General features: G+C 34.9%; 1 protein-coding gene across 1 annotated transcript in view; it reads left to right on the top strand.

Moving 5' to 3' along the window:
- Wnk1 (WNK lysine deficient protein kinase 1) overlaps nucleotides 1-20,838 on the top strand; it is a 132,074-nt gene that overhangs the window by 75,338 nt on the left and 35,898 nt on the right. The window contains exons 6-10 of the mRNA XM_010630660.2: nucleotides 8,932-9,020; nucleotides 10,926-11,145; nucleotides 12,265-12,598; nucleotides 13,625-13,812; nucleotides 18,923-20,164. Of these exons, the coding sequence (XP_010628962.1) occupies nucleotides 8,932-9,020; nucleotides 10,926-11,145; nucleotides 12,265-12,598; nucleotides 13,625-13,812; nucleotides 18,923-20,164 (2,073 nt within the window). The remainder of the gene's footprint in view (nucleotides 1-8,931; nucleotides 9,021-10,925; nucleotides 11,146-12,264; nucleotides 12,599-13,624; nucleotides 13,813-18,922; nucleotides 20,165-20,838) is intronic.

Below are 20,838 nucleotides of genomic sequence, written 5' to 3' on the forward strand. Positions count from 1 at the left end.
TTTTTTTTTTTTTTTTTGAGAATTAATGAGAAAAGCATAATATAAAACATAGCAAAATGCTAGGCATGTACAGTACTTGTTAGATATTGCTATTATTAACATCATTATGACATGTTTAGTAATGAAATTAAGTTGTTCTTGTTCTATTCTCTTAACTAGTAGCATTCAGCAGATTGCATCAAATTAAATGCGTTGAATGAATTTTCCATAAAGTCAAACTTTAAATAAGCTAATATTTATTTGTAATCTCTTCAGTCACCTTGCAATGTGCTTTATGGGTACTATCTTATTTTAGCTTTTATATTATGGATAAATAGATAAGAAAATAGAGTCTGACCATTTGGCCTAAGAACATACAGAGAATGGAGGCAGAAATCAAGGAAATATGACATGACATTAATACAAACCTTAAGATTTTTACCCTTGGCTTATTCTTTTTAAACATTTTTTTCTAGACCTTAAGGGGAAAACTGAGGGAAAAAGTTTAGGGTGTATGAGTATGTGATTCTTGTTTAACACCAAAAAAAATCTAGTTACATGCTATACTTGTGATCTGACCTTGTTATCTTGAAAATTGATGCAATTGGTAGTGAGAAGATCCAAGTAAAAACAAAAACATGTGTAGTGCAAGTGTCTGCTACTGAAAGAATAAAAACTACAGCACATAATGTCATCAATTTTTTATATGAAGGTTAGTGCATTTGAGGTTGGAGCAATACACAGATTTCATGTATCCAGAGAGTAATGAACCTTGGGGAGTCATGAGGCAAGCTAATTTTCTTTGATAGAGCCAGCTCAATTTGGTAGGACATTTGAACAGCCTTGTTTCCAGTGTGATCATAAGGTATGTTCAAATTCCTGTAAACTAATGGTACATTCAGTAAGAATCTGGCTGAATCCAGCCCTACAACAGCCAAGTTAGAAATAATGGGGATTTTTAATTACTTTGTTTGTGTAATTTGACTTTATCACTGATCCCATTACCCTTTGGATTGCAAGGTTTGAACATTCTGTCTGGGAAAAACAGAATGAAAGCCGTTAAGGCCAAATTCTTTTTAGTTGTTATGTAACAGATGGCCATTCACTTTTTTGGTTTTTTTTGTAAGGAACTAGTAAGACTGATTCCTAGTTAGACAGGGTTTGAAAGTTGAGGGGTACTTTGTATTTATTTCTTTTATTTATTTCTAGTTTATTGTTTTCTTGCTGTCCTAGAATTAAAACTCTCCTGTAATTAGTTGGAGTGTTGTTGTTTTTTTTTTTTAATAAATTTTGTGGCTGTATCTATCCAATAAATTTGGATTGTAAATATAGAGGAAAACTTTATATATCATTGACTGTCTCTTAGGAACATTTTGCATGAAATTGAGAAGCATTCTGTTACTCTACAGTGATTTAAAAGTAAAGGCAACAGTTGGAATATCAATTCCAAAGGTTTAAGATGCTAAGGGACAATTGTGAAATTCTCATTTCAGAATTCCCCAGAAAATCGCTTCTTGGCCTTTTGGCTAAGATTAAGTATAGAATTCCCCAGAAAGCTGATTTTATTCATCAATCCTGATTGATCTTTAATTCACAAGACAGTAGACTATAAAATAAAAACTGATAAACTATAGGATGGTTTCCATATTTAAATACATGTCAATAGTACTGAGTTTTCTTGTATCATGGAAATAACCCACATACTGAATTCTAAGAGACATACGCTTTGTAATTGCTGCATTCTAGAGTGTATTGTATGATTTGAGGTGCACCCTAAAATATAGGACTCAATTCGCTAAAAAAAAAAGGGAGGGAATTGGAAGCGTATTTTTGTCAGTAGAAATGTGCATTAAGTATTCAGTGAAATGCTGCTTATCCAGCAACGGGATGTTTTTCCATTTTCTGATATCCTCTTCACTTTTTTCCCAGAGTATGTACCATAGTTTTCATTAGACATGTCTCAAAAGAAAAGGTACATATGTCCAATAAGTACATGAAAAAATGTTCAGCATCTTTGGCCATTAGAGATGTGCAAATCAAAACACAGATTCCACTTAGTCTGATGAGAATGGCTATCATTAAGGACTCAAAAAATAGCAAATGCTGGAAGAATTGTGTAATAAAAGGAACCTTTGTACATTTTGCGTGGGAATGTGAACTAGTATAATTACTAGAGAAATGAGTATGGAGATGCCTCAAAAAACTAATAATAGTAATTCTATTTGAAACTATACTTCTTCTAGTTATTTCCCCCAAAGAGTTAAAGTCATCATATTGGTGGTGCATACATAACCCATATATAAGTAGCACAGTTCATAGTAGGTAAATTGTGGGAGTGGTCTATATGCGTATCAGCAGATGAATGGGTAAAGAAAATGTGGAATAAATGCACTATGGAGTATAGCCATAAAGAATAATAAATTTGAGTCATTTGTAGGAAAATGGGTGGATCTTGAGATGATAATGCTAAATGAAATGAACTGACACAGAATGTTAAATATTGCAGCTTCTCTTATATGAGAAACCCAAAGTATAAATAAAGAGCAAAATAAAGGAGAGATAGTATGAAACAAGGACTTTTTGGAGATGGAAAAGGGATCTGGAGAAGGAGACAAGAGGAAAGAGTGCGGGAAAAGGGAAATAAAAATGATCAAGATGTTATATGTATATGTACCAGTTCCCCCAAATGATTGTGTTTATCATGTATTACAGACAAATTAATACAAAATAAATTTAAAAAGAGTGAGATGAGATGTTAGTAATCAGAAATTTGTCAGTCACAGTTAGAGTACAAAAAGTAAATAAATAAATAAAGCCAAAACCCAGCAATAGTGATTTTGAGAGGTCACAAAGAAGCCAGTAAAAGAGCTTTGATTGGTGGAGAAACAATAGGAATACTAGTATCAGAACAGTCTGCCATCCGTTTTGAACATTCATCTTTGTTTCAAGAGTTCATAGACAATACTAATTCTTATATATTGCAATAAGAGGGAACTCCTAAGAATCACCAAGGATTCTGTTCTGGACCATCAAAATATTAATGATGTCATCGAAAGAAATGGGAGAAACTCAGAGAAAGGTGCCGACTTTGAAAGAGGAATTATTTTAGACATATAAACTGTTATCTGTATGCGAATGGTATTTTTATTGTATATATTGAACACTAAATTTATAGAAGAGGTAATAAAACAGAACTAGTTATTTGTCTCAACATCATACTTTTGTAAAAAAAAAAAAATTTTTTTTTACACCAATTTAGTTTTGGTTCTTGCCTGGTAGAGTTTTAACCTACCCACATCTTTAATACAAGCCAAGAACAAGACATATTCTGTTTTCTAGCTCTTTGATTTAGTCAAACATAGTCCTTAGCTGTTTTCTTCATACACTTAAGTTAAAGATAATGTTGCATTTCTGTAGCACACATTGCTGTATTTCTGTCCAACAACTGACATCTTAGACTACTTAGTAATGATGAACCGTTTTGAACCAGAGATTAACGGCAACTACTCTGAAATAGCCTATTAGGATTCATGTATTTCTAACATTTAGAGTAGAAGTATTCCTACCAAGTAGCTTCCAAGCACTTAACTTATGCAAGTGTTGGTGATTGAAGCCTTAGCATCCACTGTTTGGATTGGGATTCAACTGTAAACAGTTACAAGAACAAAACTTCCTTTTGTTAACACATTGTAACTATGCAATGAGTGTTGCTTTTTCTACTGTCTTTGTTAATGTCACAAAGAAAAACTGTACCTGAATCACTAAATTCAAAGTAGTTTTTATTTGGGTCCATGAGCTCTCCCCAGCAAGTGAAAATGTCTTTGTGATTGTTGAGACTTTTGGGGTTTTGAGACAGGGTATCATTTTGTAGTTCCGGTTGGCCCTGAACTCATTATGTAGTTCAGGCTGGCCTTGAACTCGTGGCAATCCTCCTGCCTCTGCCTCCCAAGTGCTTGGGATTACAGGCATGAACCACCATGTCCAGCAAATGAAATATGTTATCCTGTTTGGTTTTGTTTGTTTGTTTGTTTGTTTGTTTGTTTTGTACGGAGGCTTGAACGTGGGACCTTGTGCTTGTGAGACAGGTGGCAGCACCACTGAGCTAAATTTCCAATCCCCCTGTTGAGACTTTTAATAGAAGTGAAAGGAAATAGAAAAATTTATTACCACTTTTGTATGCTAATTCTCAGTTGTTTGTTTTTTAAATATGCTCTGGGAGTGAAAAGACTGTTCACTTTCATATTGCTACCTTTTAAATTAGGTAAACAGGAGGTATTACCCCTACTTTTTAAGTGAGTTTAAGATGTATGGTCTAGGTCACACAAACTTACTATGTGATAGGTTGAATGGAGAACTCATCCCTAGTTTTTTGATTCCTTGGCCCATGTTATTTTGGCTACATATTTTTGAATTTATGTACTTTCATTGAATGCTAATCCCCTCTTCCCTCCCTCTGCCTGCCTTCCTTCTTCCATCCATCCATCAGGGATCGAACTCAGGACCTCATGCTTGCAAGGGCTTCCCAGCCCTCTCCCCTTTTTTTAAAAGCATAGTTCCAACATGATAAAGGTGAAGAGGAAGTTTCTACAAATGGGTTTCTAGTACATACAAGTAAGCATCCAAGATAGGTTTTGATATCAAGAAGGCAGAACCTGTAGATGCAGTAGGTGGAGCTCTGAGCAAATAAAAAGCTCATTTTGCTTAAGGGTTCTGTTGCTGTTGGAGAGGAACCGTGTTAGAATAGTTTGCCTGTTCAACATGTAGTTTAGTCTACAAGGCTAATCTAATAGACTGTTGGCTGACGGAGAAAACTGAAGTTTAAGAGTTGAGAAAGCATGGCTGTTGCTAAACAAGAATCTATACCTCTGTCTGATTTTGATGTTTGTCTTCCTTGTGCTGTGGGCTAAGTTATTCTGTTAGTTTATCATATTGACTTCCCTTCATTTTTCTCTAACTGTAACAAGTCTTACTCTTTCCTTTTTGGATGGATTTTACAAAGAAAGATTTTTGCTCAGTATTTGTCATCATAAATTCTCATTGCTGCTGCTGCCCTCAAAAGGATTGTGAAAGTGAGGTGGGTAAGAATTTCCAATTTATTTTTAAGGCCGTAGTGTAGCTTTTTGGATGACATTGTGTAGAAAGTTTTAGTTTAAGTACTGAGATTGTTAATTTCAGAGTGCTTTTTAAAATACATAATGTTATGTACTGTATTTTGTGAGGAGGAGGTGGCCTTTTCTCAATTTTGAATGGTTAAAAAAAGTTCTACTTTAATGAAGAGATAGTTAAATGTTATTCTGAGTTTAAGCTAGCTAGCTTGCTTATTTATATTTTTAGAAACAGGGCCTTGCTATGTAGTGCAGGCTAGGCTTGAACTCACTGTGTAGCCTAGGCTGGCCTCAAAGAGCCACTCTGGGAGAGTGGAGTGAGAGGATTGTGTCTCCTTAATAAGCTTTAGTTTTAGTCTATGTAAGATTAGCCCAGTTTATATAACTTCATACTCTTTGGGTTTTGTGTTTTTTACCCTCATTCATGATAGATGAGCAGTACTTTGCTTTTTAAAATAAGACTGAGTGGGAGCTATATCAAGGCAAAAGAAAAGGATGGCATTTGGAGGATTGTCTGGCTTTAAGTTGAAGCCATCTCTGAGGTACATAAACTAAAAGGACGTAAGATAGTTTTTTTTATAAAAACATTTGTTATTGTTATTTTGTTCTTTCTGATGCTAAAAATCATGGCTAATATGGCCTAACTTAGAAATTATCAGTTATAGGGATGGGGATTTAGCTCAGTGGTTCTGCCGCCTTCCTCGCAGGTGCAGGGTCCTGAGTTCAATCCCCAGTACCAATAACTAACTAACTAACTAACAGTTATAAAAAAGTACAGAGTTCTCATGTCAAGCAGAAGCCTGTGAATGAGTATAATAAGTATATAAAAAATGTAATTGTTTATTTTCAACAAGTGTCTATTTTGTCTCAGTTAACTCCCCCCCGACCAACTGGGAGATTGAACCAAGGTGTCCTCTATCACTGAGCCACATCCCTAGTCCTTTTTTATTTTTTATTTTGAGAGGTCTTGCTAGGGGTTGCCGACGCAGGACTTGAATTTGTCTCCTGTCTCAACTTCCCAGTTGACTTTTTTGTAGATTACTTCAGGGTTAGTGTCATTCCTATTCCACACACTTTACTTGATCATCTTTTAATACACAATTTATAAATTCTCGCTTCTCCCCAACTTATTCAAAAAGTTAGGTACTGTATTTGATCATACTGATTTCTTGATGATAGCTGACTGGTAAAATTTTTTTCTTATATTAGGCAACAGTTGCATCTAAATATTTTTATTAGTTTATGAAACTATATACTTTTAAAGGTAGTCACTGTCATAGCTATAGTTTAAGAGAGTAGCCTCAGTGGTTCCACCGCCTGCCTCGCAAGCACAAGGACCCGAGTTTAATCCCTGGTACCAAAAAAGAAAAAAAGAGAGAGAGAGTAGTATAACCTAATAGATTAATAGATTTGAGTTAAAGTATGTACAAGTTTGGCTTTGTGTGCTATCTTTTACGTATTGTGTTCAACTTCTGTTCCTACTTGCAGGCAGAGATTCTTATTTGTAAAGACAAGTATATTTGCATGAATAGGATTAACAAAAAGATTATTTAGAAAAGTCAAGAATAAGAGCAAGTTAAAGAGTTATTTCCTTTTTAACCCTGTTTTATTATTATTGCCTTTCACTAGTGTTGGATCAGCAAATCTAATAATTCAAAGACCTTTCAACCTAAATTCAACCTAAATAAGACATTTCATTCCCATTTCTGTGAATTTTGGTAGATAAATTGAACATATATTGAGTCAATGTGTGAGACATGAAATCTGAAGCCCAGGATTGCTGCTGCTTTGCTGTTGGTACTGAATTCAATCTTCTGTTGTTAAATCTTTTTGTTTTTCCAGTTTACCTGTGCTACACTGAAACGGAAGGGATCAGTACGTTTGCTATATTAATTTAATATGTAGAATTTTCTCACCAATAAGCCAAACACATTTCCCTGAAATATATGTACTGAAGGAAGAAGGACCGTTTTTTTCCTCATCAAATTCTGTTTTCTCTTCAGCCACTTTTAAAAGTAACATTAGAATCGTCTTGCTGGGAATTTAGCTCAGTGTTTCCTCCTCCTGCCTTGCAAGCACAAGGACAGGAGTTCAATCCCTGGAACCCACCCCCACCCCCTCCACCCCCGGCCAGAGAACTAGTTTTACTTGCAGCATTCAATTATATAGGACAGTCCAACCTGTTTACCAAACTGTCAGATAATTTTTTGCTAGTAGTAAATGTTCTACAAATTTACACAGCATTTCAGGTAGTTCTTACCATTATTCTTATTTAAAGAAAAAATATATATATTTTCTTTTTTTCTAAGTTTATGAAATTGTTGGCTTTTTTTTTTTTTAAGTTTTGTTTTGTTTTGCAGGATTGGAAATTGAACCCTGGGATGATTTACCACAGAGCTACATTCCCCCTCCCATTTGTTTTGGTACCAGACATTGAACTTGGGTCCTTGTACTTGCAAGGCAGGCAGCAGAACCACTGAGCCAAATCGCCGGGCCCCCTTTTTGTATTTTGAAATAAGGTCTTGACAAGCTGCCCAGGTGATAATTGAACTTGAATCCCTCTTGCCTCAGCCTTCCAAAGCATTAGAAGTACAGGCATACACCACTGTTTTCTGTGTTCACTTTATGCAGTTTTACTTGTTTATTGTAAAAAACAAATATAAAACAAAATATTCAGCGAACAATTTCATAAAGTAATCTTTTTAAAAATGTTATTTATAAGAATAGCGGTAAGAACTATTGTATTTCATTTAGATCTATGAAAGGTTATGCACTTTTCTGTGATTTATTAAATTGCTGCAATTTTGTTTTACTACAATTTTGACTATATATCTATCACTGAGACCATAGAGATGATTAGAATTTATATATATGCAGTAAACTTTCTGAACATACCCTCCATCTCTTTCACCTTTTTTTTTTTTTTTTGATGCCCTCCATCTATGTTAATAGATGTATAGTACCACTTGGATAATGTATTGGTGTAGCTACTTCACCTCATAATCCATATAATCACTTAAGTGAGAGGGGAATAAATACTGAGTTTTTATTTTAATAGTTTGTTCTCATATCTTATGCTTATTTTCCACACATTGGCAAAGTTTTATTTTCAAAGAACATACTACTATAAAGATTCTAAACTATCGGAATGAGCCTCTAGTTAGCATTGCATAGAGTAGTGATGAATATTCTTCTGAAATTAATTGCAATGCTTATATTTCATGTATGTCTGATGTATCATTGTTAATATTATGGGTTTTTGTTTGTTTGTTTGTTTTTTTCTTTCGGTACCAGGGATAGAATTTAGGACCTTATGCTTAATGTTTTGTTTATATAAGATAACTCTTTAGCTATTGTGCCAAACCAGTGTAAGCCTTTAACTCATTATATACTAGTTGAGTTTTTGAAAGAGTACCTCCAAATTGTGTGAATTTATAACCATATGTGTGTTCAACATTCAAAATAGTAATTGCTGCTGGGCCAGGGATTTTAGCTCAGTGAGGCTGCCTCTTTGAGATGTTAACATACAAAGTTGAACAAAAAATCTACTAACCATTTGGGACACTTGGCCTTCATTTTAGCCAGTAACTTCCTTAGGAAAAAGTTTTTACTTTCATTGCCACGGATGGAAGTAAGTGACCCCATTTTCACACAGTTCCTTGTTGTTTTCTTGTGAGAAGCCAAATTATCCACCTCTGATCCTGCAGATCTGCTCCTGCAGCTTAATCAGAAAGGGGGTGGTGGTGGTAATAGTTGTAGAACTTAACTAGAAATTAAAGGCAAAGTTCAAAGACCCTACTTTCACCAGTGTGTTTTTGTGGCTATTTTTGTTTTGTTTTGTTTTTAGGGAGTGAAGCCAGCCAGTTTTGATAAAGTAGCAATTCCTGAAGTGAAGGAAATTATTGAAGGGTGCATAAGACAAAACAAAGATGAAAGGTAAGTTGTCTCCTTTGACTTGGTGTTGCTTGAAAAACCCAAAACACGATATCCTCTAAATACAACACGCAATCTGATGGATATTTAATACTTGTGATTAGTTTTTCTATTTATGCTATGTAATATTTTTAAAACAGGGCTGTCTTGATTTAATGCTGTTCACATTCTTTGTACTGAAACAGTCTGAAAACTGTGGTTTAGTGAAGGTTAAGCAAACCAGAACTATCTTAACCATAGTTTCCACACTTGATGAGAGCTACTTGTAGCATTGCTATAATTTATAAAACTCAGTAGAGTTCATTCCCTAATACAGCAAACCTGTGCCTTTGGTTCTATATCCATTGAATTCTAAAAAGTAAAATAAAATCTTGGTGCTGGTTTCTTTTTGTTTTGTTTTTTGTTTTTTATTAGCGACATAAGCAGATTTATTTAGCAGAAGCAAAGGAGTACATACTCAGAAAAGACTGCAGCCATTGGAGGAAGTGCCAAAACATTGGCTCTTTAAAATTAATTCAGTTACACATATCTGGATTTCCTGTCATTTTGCCAGAATCGAAGAAGAGCAAAACATCAAAATTCTTCTGAGTAAAGCGAGGACTTTGCCCAAAGCTTAAGAGGAGATCTGGCTTAGCATTTATACTAACAGAAAACTTTTCTCAGAGGAGTGGCAAGTATCTGATCTGCCATATAGCTGGTTCATAACCCTTTATGCACAGCAAGGGTCCAGTATCTGTTTTTGAAAAATAATCTACCTTTACCATCCTCTCATACCTGCCCAAAAGGAAAAAGTACACCAACCTAGTACAAATACAAATTGTAACTGAGCATAATCTACCTCCTGAAGAGTGGGAGCTAATCAGGTATATCAGCCACATTGAGGAATTCCATATCTTCACTTTTCTAGTCTCATATTCTCTTTCATAACTTATTTGGAAGAAAAAACATCATGCTCTTTAAGACATTTTAGGAGATTATTTGGTTTGGGTTTCTATTTTTATGTACACTGAGTCTTTAAATCTGTTTAAAAACTTTTTCTTGTAAACAAAGGAATATTTGTTTTGGGTCTTAAAACATATTACTCTGTTTCTTTTCTGGATGGAATAGTTTACTAGTATTATTTTACAATTAGCCTTCTGCTTGCCTAATCCAGAAATTGTTGAACAAGGAATTGAAAGAATTTTATTAGAGTAAATAAAGGTTACTGAGGTAGAAAGCATCAAAGTAGAAATTATGATCTTGGTTTGATTCTATCATATACAAATTTTAAATCTATCAGCAAGGTCTCAACCTTTCTGAGTCTATTTCCTAATCATTAGGAGATGATATCTCATTGAATGTTATTCAAGGATTAGATAAGGTCATACATAAGAGGATTTTTTTGTTACTTACAATTAAAATGCTATACATATGATTATGTAGTTTTTTCAAGCTTTGACGAGGCATGATTTTAAAATGGTCATTATCTGATGGTGCACTCTATAGAGACTGAGGCAGGAAAATCAAAAGTTCAGCACAAACCTGGGTGACAGTAAAAAAGCTTTTAAAAATAAGTCATTATCAGTTCTTACTCATAAATCAGATCATTATGGTGTTGGGTAACTTAAGTACAACTCACAAGCCATTCAAGTGGAATAATGTAGAAATAAATTATAAATCTTCCCTTTTTAGTCTTTTTTTTTTTATTACGTAAGTAACAATAATCAGCCATATTTAAAAATTTATCTTTTCAAGCTTTGCACAGTGATGCATGCCTGCAGTCCCAACATTCAGGTGGCTGAAGCTGGAGAATCACTTGAGCTAAGGAATTCAGTACCAGCCTGGGCAACATGCTGAAACACCATCTCAAAAAGAAAATTATCTTTTCAAGTTAATGACATCTTGTTTTTGTTTCTTTTTCTTTGGAAGATATTCCATCAAAGACCTTTTGAACCATGCCTTCTTCCAGGAGGAAACAGGAGTACGGGTAGAATTAGCAGAAGAAGATGATGGAGAAAAGATAGCAATTAAATTATGGCTGCGTATTGAAGATATTAAGAAATTAAAGGGAAAATACAAAGACAATGAAGCTATTGAGTTTTCCTTTGACTTGGAGAGAGATGTGCCAGAAGATGTGGCTCAAGAAATGGTAAATTGGCACTAATCGACCATTTAAAAGTTGATGTAGAGTTATATACATTGATACTGATGAGCAAAAAAGTAGTTTATGAAGTGATGTATGTGGCATATCCCATTAGCATAAAAAAGTCCCTTCTTTGTACTTTTTTTGCATTGTTTTTATAATGGATGTGGAATCCTTAAAAGCTGTTTTTATTTGAGGAGAAAATATACATAGAGAAGGATGCGATAAAGAACAAATTAGAATGCATTCTAAATCATTTTGAAAGTATAAGATTGAACAACTTCTAATTTGTATAAGACGTCAGTTAGAATGAAAGTCATATTTTAAAATATTGGTTAGCCTTTGAGTCAGATAAATTCTGTGAATAGACATGATTATAAATTATTTTTACTTTAAAGGAAGTATAAGATCAGTTATTAGTAGGCACCCTTTGGTGTATCCATATTTCAAATATGTCTTAGGATCCCTTTTCCAAAATAAAACCATCATGTTTAGGCTTGATGTAATGTGTAAAATAGTCAATTATTATGCAAAGATACTCATAGAATATCTCTGCTAGGATTTATAAGAACCACTTAATAGTAGTTGCCCCTGAGAAGGAGCCAGGTATGAGAGAGATACTTTTTTTTTTTTTTTTTTTTTTTTTTTTTTGTAATACTTTTTTTTTTTTTTTTTTTTTTATTGGTGGGTTTTTGTATTTGAAGTTTCTTTGGTTTTTGATTTTTAAATTTGTTTTCAGGTATTTGTAGTAGTTGTTTTATCTGGATGGATAAGTGTTTGCCTAGTGAAAGGAAATAAAAGCAACACATGTTAATGACTACATATGAGTCCGAAATAGAGTGAATAGAATAAAATACTGTGAGCACTGTGGTTTTAGATGACCCTTGTTTTGATTGTCTTGAGTGAAAAGATATACCTACCCTGGGAGTTTCTACAAAGATGGTGGCACCCACTCTGCAGTATCTACCACAGTGTTGGGGAAGTGTAATACAAACCAATAATTTCACAGTTTGGTTAAGACCAGTCCTGAGAGTAGTTCCTTCTCCTCCTCTACTTTTCTGCAATGTGATTTTTGTTTTCTTTTGATATCCTGCTTTTTTTCTATTATACCCTTTTATACTGTAGGTAGAATCTGGGTATGTTTGTGAAGGTGATCACAAGACTATGGCTAAAGCTATCAAAGACAGAGTGTCATTAATTAAGAGAAAACGAGAACAGCGCCAGTTGGTACGAGAGGAGCAAGAAAAAAGAAAACAAGAAGAGAGCAGTCTTAGACAGCAGGTTGAACAACAATCAAATGCTTCCCAGACAGGAATCAAACAACTCCCTTCTGCAAACACTGGCATACCTACTGCTCCCACCACATCAGCTTCAGTTTCTACACAAGTAGAACCAGAAGAGCCTGAGGCAGATCAGCATCAACAACTACAGTTTCAGCAACCTTGTATATCTGTGTTATGTAAGTATGTGGGGAAGTACAAATATGCTGATGGTATTCTCTTTGGCCTTTTCCCCCCTAGTGCTAAAGATTTGAACCCAAGACCCCAAGAATGCTCAGCAAATACTCTATCACAGACGTACACCTGGGCCCCTGAATTGACTTTTTATCTTGTTTGTTTTGGAGTAGCTTCTTGGTTTTAAATTACAAATTCAACATAAAAGGAATTAGAAGTAGTCACTATGAAACTTTTGATTCTTACATCCATGACTAATAGAAGCATAAGACATTGAGGAAATATGATCAGAATATAAGATATTTCAAAAGTTCCAGTATTTGGGGAGATTCCAGTTTGTAGATTTCTACTTTTCAGAGTAATTTAAAATAAATACAGTTAATGAACAACCAACAAATTTTGGTGCTCAAAATCGAATCTGTTAATCTAGTTCAACTCTTGCAGCAAATCTAAATAGCATAGAGGCTAGAGACTAGTAGTTATTGATTGAATTAACTGCCTAATATTGAGAGCCCACAGCTTAGACTTTGAAAGCTGGATCAAACTTAAGGCTTAACTCAGAATATTCTATTTTATTTCCCTTGCTCTTCAAGTGATAAGATTCTTTTTTTTTTTTTTTTTTTTTTTTTATTTAAAAAATTTTTTTTTTTTCTCATTGAGTCTATTGGTACATTTTAGGTATACAGTACAGTTATATTCATCATTGGGATCTTGTACCTTTACATGACAGGTCTTGGTCCTCGTTTTTTCTCCTTACCCTTGCCCTCCCTTCACCCCCTCCTCCCTTCAAAATTCTTGATAACCAGAGAATTTTTTTAAAGGATATTAGAAATTTTTTTCCAAATGGATCCCATATTTAAATGTAGAAATTTACTTAATATGACTGCTATTAATTTTTTTCTTTAGTTCAGGTTTGTGCAAACAACCACTTAACCCTAATGTAATGTTTAAAATGTTATGGGAAATATGAACCTCTTTTTGTAATTTTGTCTTTCTGTTTTTTTGTTTTTGGTTTTGGTTTTTAATTTCAGCTGATGGGACAGTTGACAGTGGTCAGGGATCATCTGTGTTCACAGAATCTAGAGTGAGCAGCCAACAGACAGTTTCATATGGTTCCCAACATGAACAGACACATTCTACTGGTACAGTCCCAGGGCATACAGCTGCTACTGTCCAAGCACAATCTCAGCCCCATGGCATATATCCACCTTCAAGTATGGTAAGTAAATGGAGAAGAGAATGTAATACTACAATAAGAGCTAGTAGATAATCTGCTAAATTCAAATTTTTTCTACTATTCAAGTAGCAGTATAATTTTACATGTTGTACAGTTAGCCTTCCATGTCTGTGGGTTCCACAGGTGGATACAGATACTAAAGTTTTAAGATTTGCATATGCCCTAGACACGTACAGACTTTTTTGGTCATTATTCTCTAAACAATATAGTATACAACTGTTTACCTAGCATTTACATTGTACTAGTTTATTATCAGTAATTTAAAGACAATTAAAATGTACAAGGTTGTATGCATAGATTATATGCAAATACTACATCATCTTATATACTTGGGCACCCACAGATTTGGATTATGTTAGGTGGGTCTTGGAACCAATCTCCCACTGACAGTGGGATTGTATACTGATATTGGGAGGATGACTGTATTTCTAAAGGAAATTGGTTTATTATACAGTATAATTGGAGTAGATCAAGCAGAGTAAGTTAGACTCATTGATGTGAGAATTAGCTGACCTGCCTACATGAAGCTATTATGTACAAGGTTTAGACAAGTCTGTGTTTGGTTAAAAATAATCTCTTTAACTCTTAGCTAGACTGACATACAAGTGGTTTGGGTATGGGGTGAAGAGAGTTTTTCAAAAGCTTATCTGTTAAAATAATTACTAAGTATTTTCTGTAAGATTTCTTACTGTATAAAACAGGTAAGACCTTCAAACCATTATAGAATGCTGCATGTGAGTACTCTACAGTGAAGGAATCCTTTATTTGTATGATCATTTAATTTAGCGCTTGTATTTAATCAGTTGCTATGCGTGTTCCTGCCTTTAAAGTCTGTGTTGGATACAAGTCCCTTTCCCAGTATATGTTCATTTGCTTTTCCCTTTATTTGGAATGTGTTTTATTACTGATTTTCAGAATCAGTTTATAGAGGTCATTTCCTGAAATACTTTATGTGTACACACACATTATTATCCACTCCTTCTTCTCATGTAGAGAATAGGAAGATAGATCATCAGATAATACCCATGTCTTTTACTGACTTTGACGTCATCAGATCATAAAATACCTTGTCTGTCTCAGAAAAGACTTAGAACTGGTGATAATTTTATAGCATTTGTTTAGTGAGATCTTTAAGCAAACTGATTTTCTCCCTCTTCTCAGAAAGCTTTGTGTCATTCTTATTCTCCATTAAATGAAAATCTTTCTCTGCAAACACTTCTGCCTGCTCTGTCCTTTTATGCTACAGCTTGAAATAAGATTTTATTTATTTCAGAGTCCATTGATCAGTCTGCTTTGGCTAGGGTCTCAAAATGAATGGCTACAATAACACAAGGTGAACTACTAATTTGCTTTTTTTTTTTTTTTTTTTTTTTTTAAGAAAGGATCTCTTGCTGTATAGTTCAGGCTAGCCTTGAGCTCACTATGAATCCCAGGTTGGCCTCAAACTTGTGGTGATCCTCCTGCCTCAGCCTCCCAAGTGCTAGGATAATAGGCATGCACCACAACACCCAATGTGCTAATTTTTTAAATTTACTTTCTAACCTTTGACATAATTAGGTTAGCTAGAACTTTATAAAGATTGCATATGAAATGTATTTCTGTGTTCTGACAAGTACTACTTGTCCCATTTCTTACCAGTTTCTGTCTTTGTTCTAATTCATTGCTTTCTGAATCATTGTTAACTAGATTTTTTAAAACTATTTTTAATCTCGTGGCTTCCTTCATTACATGCTTATGAACATTGATTGCTTTTAGAAAAGGAAATGGGATCATCACTTTAGAAGACATTAAATATTTGAGCCACTAACATAACAATATTTATTTGTTCCAAAAGCAGAGACTGTTTCTTGCCTTTTAACAGCAATTAAATGTTCTGTGGAGGTATTATGAAGAATTGTTAAGTATATAGATTTTTTTTGTTTTTCTGGTACCAGGGTAGGGATCAAACTCCGGTTGCACTTTGAGAGGCAGGCAGGTGGCAGAACCACTGAGCTAAATCCCTGGCCCCAAGAATATAGAACGTTAAGGATATTTATAACTATTCCTATCTCATTCCAGAAATAACTTAATCATGGCTTACAGTGATATGCAGTAAAAATTATAAGTGTAATTTTGGAATAAAGTAAATAATCATCATACATACTTTTAGGTAACAAATTTGGCTCAAAGCATTCTGTTTTCTCAGAGCCAATTTTGGAAAAGAAAATGTAATCACACAGTTCATAATATCTAAAGGGAAATTAACAAACTTGATTCAGGCAGCCTTATAGTGTCAGTACCTATGCTAAACCATTTCTGCTAAGGTACCTCAGACTTTCCAAAAACCTAAGTTGTCTCTCTGATATTACCAAAACTTTTAAGTTATTTGGAAATTGAAATTGAAGCTATTTTCCTCTTGTTTTTTTGGTACCAGGGCTCGAACTCTGGTCCTTGCGCTTGTGCGGCAGGTGATGGAACCACTGCTAAATCCCTGGCCCTATTTTCCTCTTGATTAGTAAAAGTGCAGAATGTTTCCTATATCCAGTTTTGAATTTCTTCCAGAAAACTAATCTTTTTCCTACTAGATAATTACTTTTTACCTTGTAGAGAATAATAGCAAGTATAATAAATAAAATACTGTGAGCCAACAACTTTTTTAGTCTGATAACTTCTAAAATAGAAACAAGAATCATGTTCTCAAGTTTCTACAGCTCTGCAAAATAATCCAGTCTTAAAACTTTCCAATCTTGTAAAATGCTTTTCATTTTCTTGTTTAATCTATTTGCAGAAACTAAGCTAATATTCATTGCTTTTCCTACTCACTCCCTTTAGTCAATTTTTTTCTTATTCATACTCATAACAGTTGGTGTTTTCTTCAGAATATTTAGATTTTGTTATGATAATTCATATGAAAACTTATAGTTCAACAGAGAGAATACTAGGTGTGCCTTGGGGAATTAAATCTGTCCTAGAAAAAAAAAAACAGACATTGCAGAATATGGAGCATTTCTTTATGTTAACTATGTCTTGTTATCACTGTACATTTGGTTATTTTGTTTTCAAAGTACTGTGTTTTTCATGTGTGTTTATTTTCTGTTTAGCCTCGTCGCGGCCGTAGCATGTCGGTTTGTGTTCCCCATCTTTCTCCCGTCCCCCTTCTGTCCCGCATCTCTCCCAGTGCTCCTTCCACTCCACCACCAGTGCTGTCTGCACCTCTTTCTCCTTCCCTCCTTCGGACTGCCCCTGAGGAAACTTTTGCCGAAAAGCTTTCTAAAGCATTGGAGAGTGTCCTGCCTATGCACTCTGCCTCTCAGCGCAAGCATCGACGCTCCAGCCTGCCTTCCCTCTTTGTCAGTACTGTATGTAATTGTAAACTTCCTGACAAATGACAAATTATTACCAATGAATACATCCAGGCAACAAGAAATGTAGTAAAATTAAATAGAGAACAGAGGTAAAGTAGAAACTTGGTTATATAATATGCCGTTAGGATACCAGTTCTTCCGATAGGAGACATTTTTGAAATAAGGATTTAAGGGAGAATAAAAGCAAGGAAGTAAAGAGAGAATATTTACAATGTCATTGGCACATAACAGTAAATACCCAATAAAACAGCTTTTATGTTTTCCTGTCTTCCACTAGCATAAAATTTTGGCATTTTCATATCATAGCAAAATATGTATTACCTATTTTATAAACATTGTCAAACTCTATTAAACATTACCCAAACATATTTTCTCCTCCCTTTATACTTAAAGGATAGTAAGAAAGCTGGGTGAATCCATTTTTGTCACAGTCAGTGATGAATATTTGAGGAGTAAAGTTGGTTTTGATTTAATCATTTGTAGAATAATGTCAGCAAACTAAAAGTCAACTAAATGGTTTGCTTGGGTTGAATAAGATGGGGCTTTGACTCCAGTGAATACATTAGATGCATACATAGTATGTTTGGCTTTCTCTGACTCTATTAATGTGTATGAAAAATCTCTTTTTCAGTTGTTTTAAGTGCTGTGGGACCTTACCGCTGCTTTTCCAGTCAAACAGTATAGTTAACACTCTGGGCTAGCAATTTCAGAGTCTTTAGATTTTTATTTAAGAGAATAATTAACTGTATGTATAGTGTTTATGATTTCAGGGCATACCTTGGATAAACACCAGTAAAATGAGCATTCTGATTTTAAATAGAAATCCTCTTTTAGGTATTATGGACAGCTGAGCCACTTAGCAAACATGATAGAGGTCTCTATTAGTCTAATGAAACTGATCTCTTTTGAAAAGGAGTCCATGATAGTGAATACAGTAATCATAGCATGTATCATTTATATTTGGCAATGATAAATTTAAAATTGCTTTAACAAAAAGTGCTGTTAAATCAACTTGCCTATCATGTGTATTACCTATTTTACCTGATTTGGACCCTGGCTATGAGACTCAAAAAATTCATGGTGTTCAGCCCTTACCAATGTTCAGAAAAGTAGATATTTGGTGATTTTGCATCTGTAACATATTTTATGCAACGAAACAATTAACTATGTCTAGTTGGGATAGACAGGAGAGACATTACTGTCATAGTCAAGTAGTTTGTCTTATACTCTCCACCAAATATTTCCTCTGACTTTTAGTGAAAAGACATAAAAATAGCACTGAAGCCTCATAACACAGCATAGAATAGTAAGAGTACAGAATATGACATGAATAGCTTAAATTAAAGCATATTTCTTAGCATCATAAAAATATTTGGGCTTATTATATTTTAATGCTTATTCTTTAACTTTTTCATTGATGAAAATCTTGTCTTAGGAATAATCATATTAATTGTGGATATAATACAATAATCATTTAGTAAGTTTAATTCATCCTTTGACTTTGGGACAGGAAGGTTGTGGAAAAGCAGCTCTTAGCTAATGCAGAGTCCCATAGATTAATTTTATCGTCCCTGGATGTATTTAATGGATTTTTTACTCTACAAATAATTTCCAAAGCATTGCTGTTTCTTTATGATAAATTTAATGTAACTATTTTATAGGGTTACACAAAACTATCCAGATGTGCATGCCTGATGTAATTTAACATATGAATGTATGAATTACTTGTCTTATTCATGTTGATACAGCCTCAGTCCATGGCGCATCCGTGTGGGGGGACCCCAACATACCCAGAATCACAGCTATTTTTCCCAACTATTCATGAGCGTCCAGTTTCTTTTTCACCACCTCCCACCTGTCCACCGAAAGTAGCCATTTCCCAGCGGCGTAAGAGCACCTCCTTCCTGGAAGCCCAAACTCGCCACTTTCAACCCCTGCTGAGGACTGTTGGCCAAAATCTTCTTCCACCTGGTGGCAGCCCAACTAACTGGACACCAGAGGCTGTAGTTATGTTGGGTCCTACAGCAAGTAGAGTAACCGGAGAGTTATGTGAGATACAGGTCCATCCTACTATGTCTGAGCCTACTCAAGTTTACAGTGACTATAGACCTGGACTAGTACTTCCAGAAGAAGCTCGTTATTTTATTCCTCAGGAAACAGTGTATCTAGCTGGGGTACATTACCAGACCCAGGTGGCAGAACAGTATGAGGGTGTTTCATGCAACTCAGCAGTACTGTCAAGTCATATGAAACAGATACCTGAACAGAAGCCAGTACGAGGGGGGCCTACCTCAAGTTCTGTCTTTGAATTTCCATCTGGACAGGCTTTCCTGGTAGGACACCTTCAGAATTTAAGATTAGATTCTGGATTGAGTCCAGGATCTTCCCTCTCTAGTATTTCTTCACCTCTCAGTACAGATGCTACATGTTTGAAATTTCACCCCGTCTTTGTTCCTCATTCTGCACCTGCTGTGTTAACTCACAGCAACGAGAGCAGAAGCAACTGTGTATTTGAATTTCACGCTCAGACACCAAGCTCCTCTTCAGGAGAAGGAGGTGGAATTTTGCCTCAACGTGCTTACCGAAATCGACAGGTTGCAGTGGACTCAAATCAGGATGAAACGCCTCCTCAGTCAGTTGGATTACATGGCCACTTGCAACCTGTGACTGAAGAACAGCGTAATTACCAAACCCCAGAACTGACCATTTCTGTGATAGAGCCTGTCGGACAGAACTGGCCAATAGGAAGCCCAGAATATTCCAGTGATTCCTCACAAATCACTTCATCAGATCCCAGTGATTTTCAGTCACCTCCCCCTACAGGGGGAACAGCTGCACCTTTTGGCTCTGACTTCTCATTACCCTTTATCCATCTGCCTCAGACAATGTTACAAGAATCCCCACTTTTCTTCTGTTTCCCCCAAGGAACCACATCTCAGCAGGTCTTATCTGCCTCATTTTCTTCAGGAGGATCTGCACTCCATCCGCAGGTTATAGGAAAACTTCCATAGTTCTTTTAAACCATTATACACGATTATATTTAAATTTTCTATCCCTTATTTCTCTGAATCATGGAATTATGAGGAATATTGTTTAATCTTTTTCAGTAGTGTTTCCCCATCTTTTGGAGGTCATAAACTACTTGTATTTAAGAACAAAATATGAAGCAGAAGCTCCGGATTTACCTGTAATACTTGCCAGCCTTTGGAGAAAAAAGAATACCAGAGCCAAAATTTTAATCATTCATCAAAATTAAGTTCTTTTGTCCTTTTATGTAATATATTTAAGTAGTAGTGAAAATGCAGTTGTGGATAGTGTAAGGTTGATTATTTGGGTGTACTAGATTGAAGTAGAAGTTTCTTCCATAAACAAATTTTTTGAAAAACAGTACAAAAGAGTAACTTTCATAAAGTGAGGTGAATGGAAGGTAGTGAAAACTCTTTTTGGAGTACTATTAAGAATTAATGCACAAGATGTTCATTAGTGTGAGGAGCCTAAAAAGACAGCAAAAGGAAATATCTTAGGAGTTTGGCTTAACAAATGAAGATGCCTTTTAAAAATAGCATCAGTTAATATGTATCATGTCCAAATAAAATATTAATTCATAAAGTTAAGGACTGATTCTAATTTTAACAACCGAGTTAGAGCTAATGGGTGGTAGGTA

Source organism: Fukomys damarensis, unplaced genomic scaffold (genome assembly GCF_012274545.1).
Source record: "Fukomys damarensis isolate Sample0158 unplaced genomic scaffold, DMR_v1.0_HiC HiC_scaffold_5, whole genome shotgun sequence".
Classification (NCBI taxonomy): domain Eukaryota; kingdom Metazoa; phylum Chordata; class Mammalia; order Rodentia; family Bathyergidae; genus Fukomys; species Fukomys damarensis.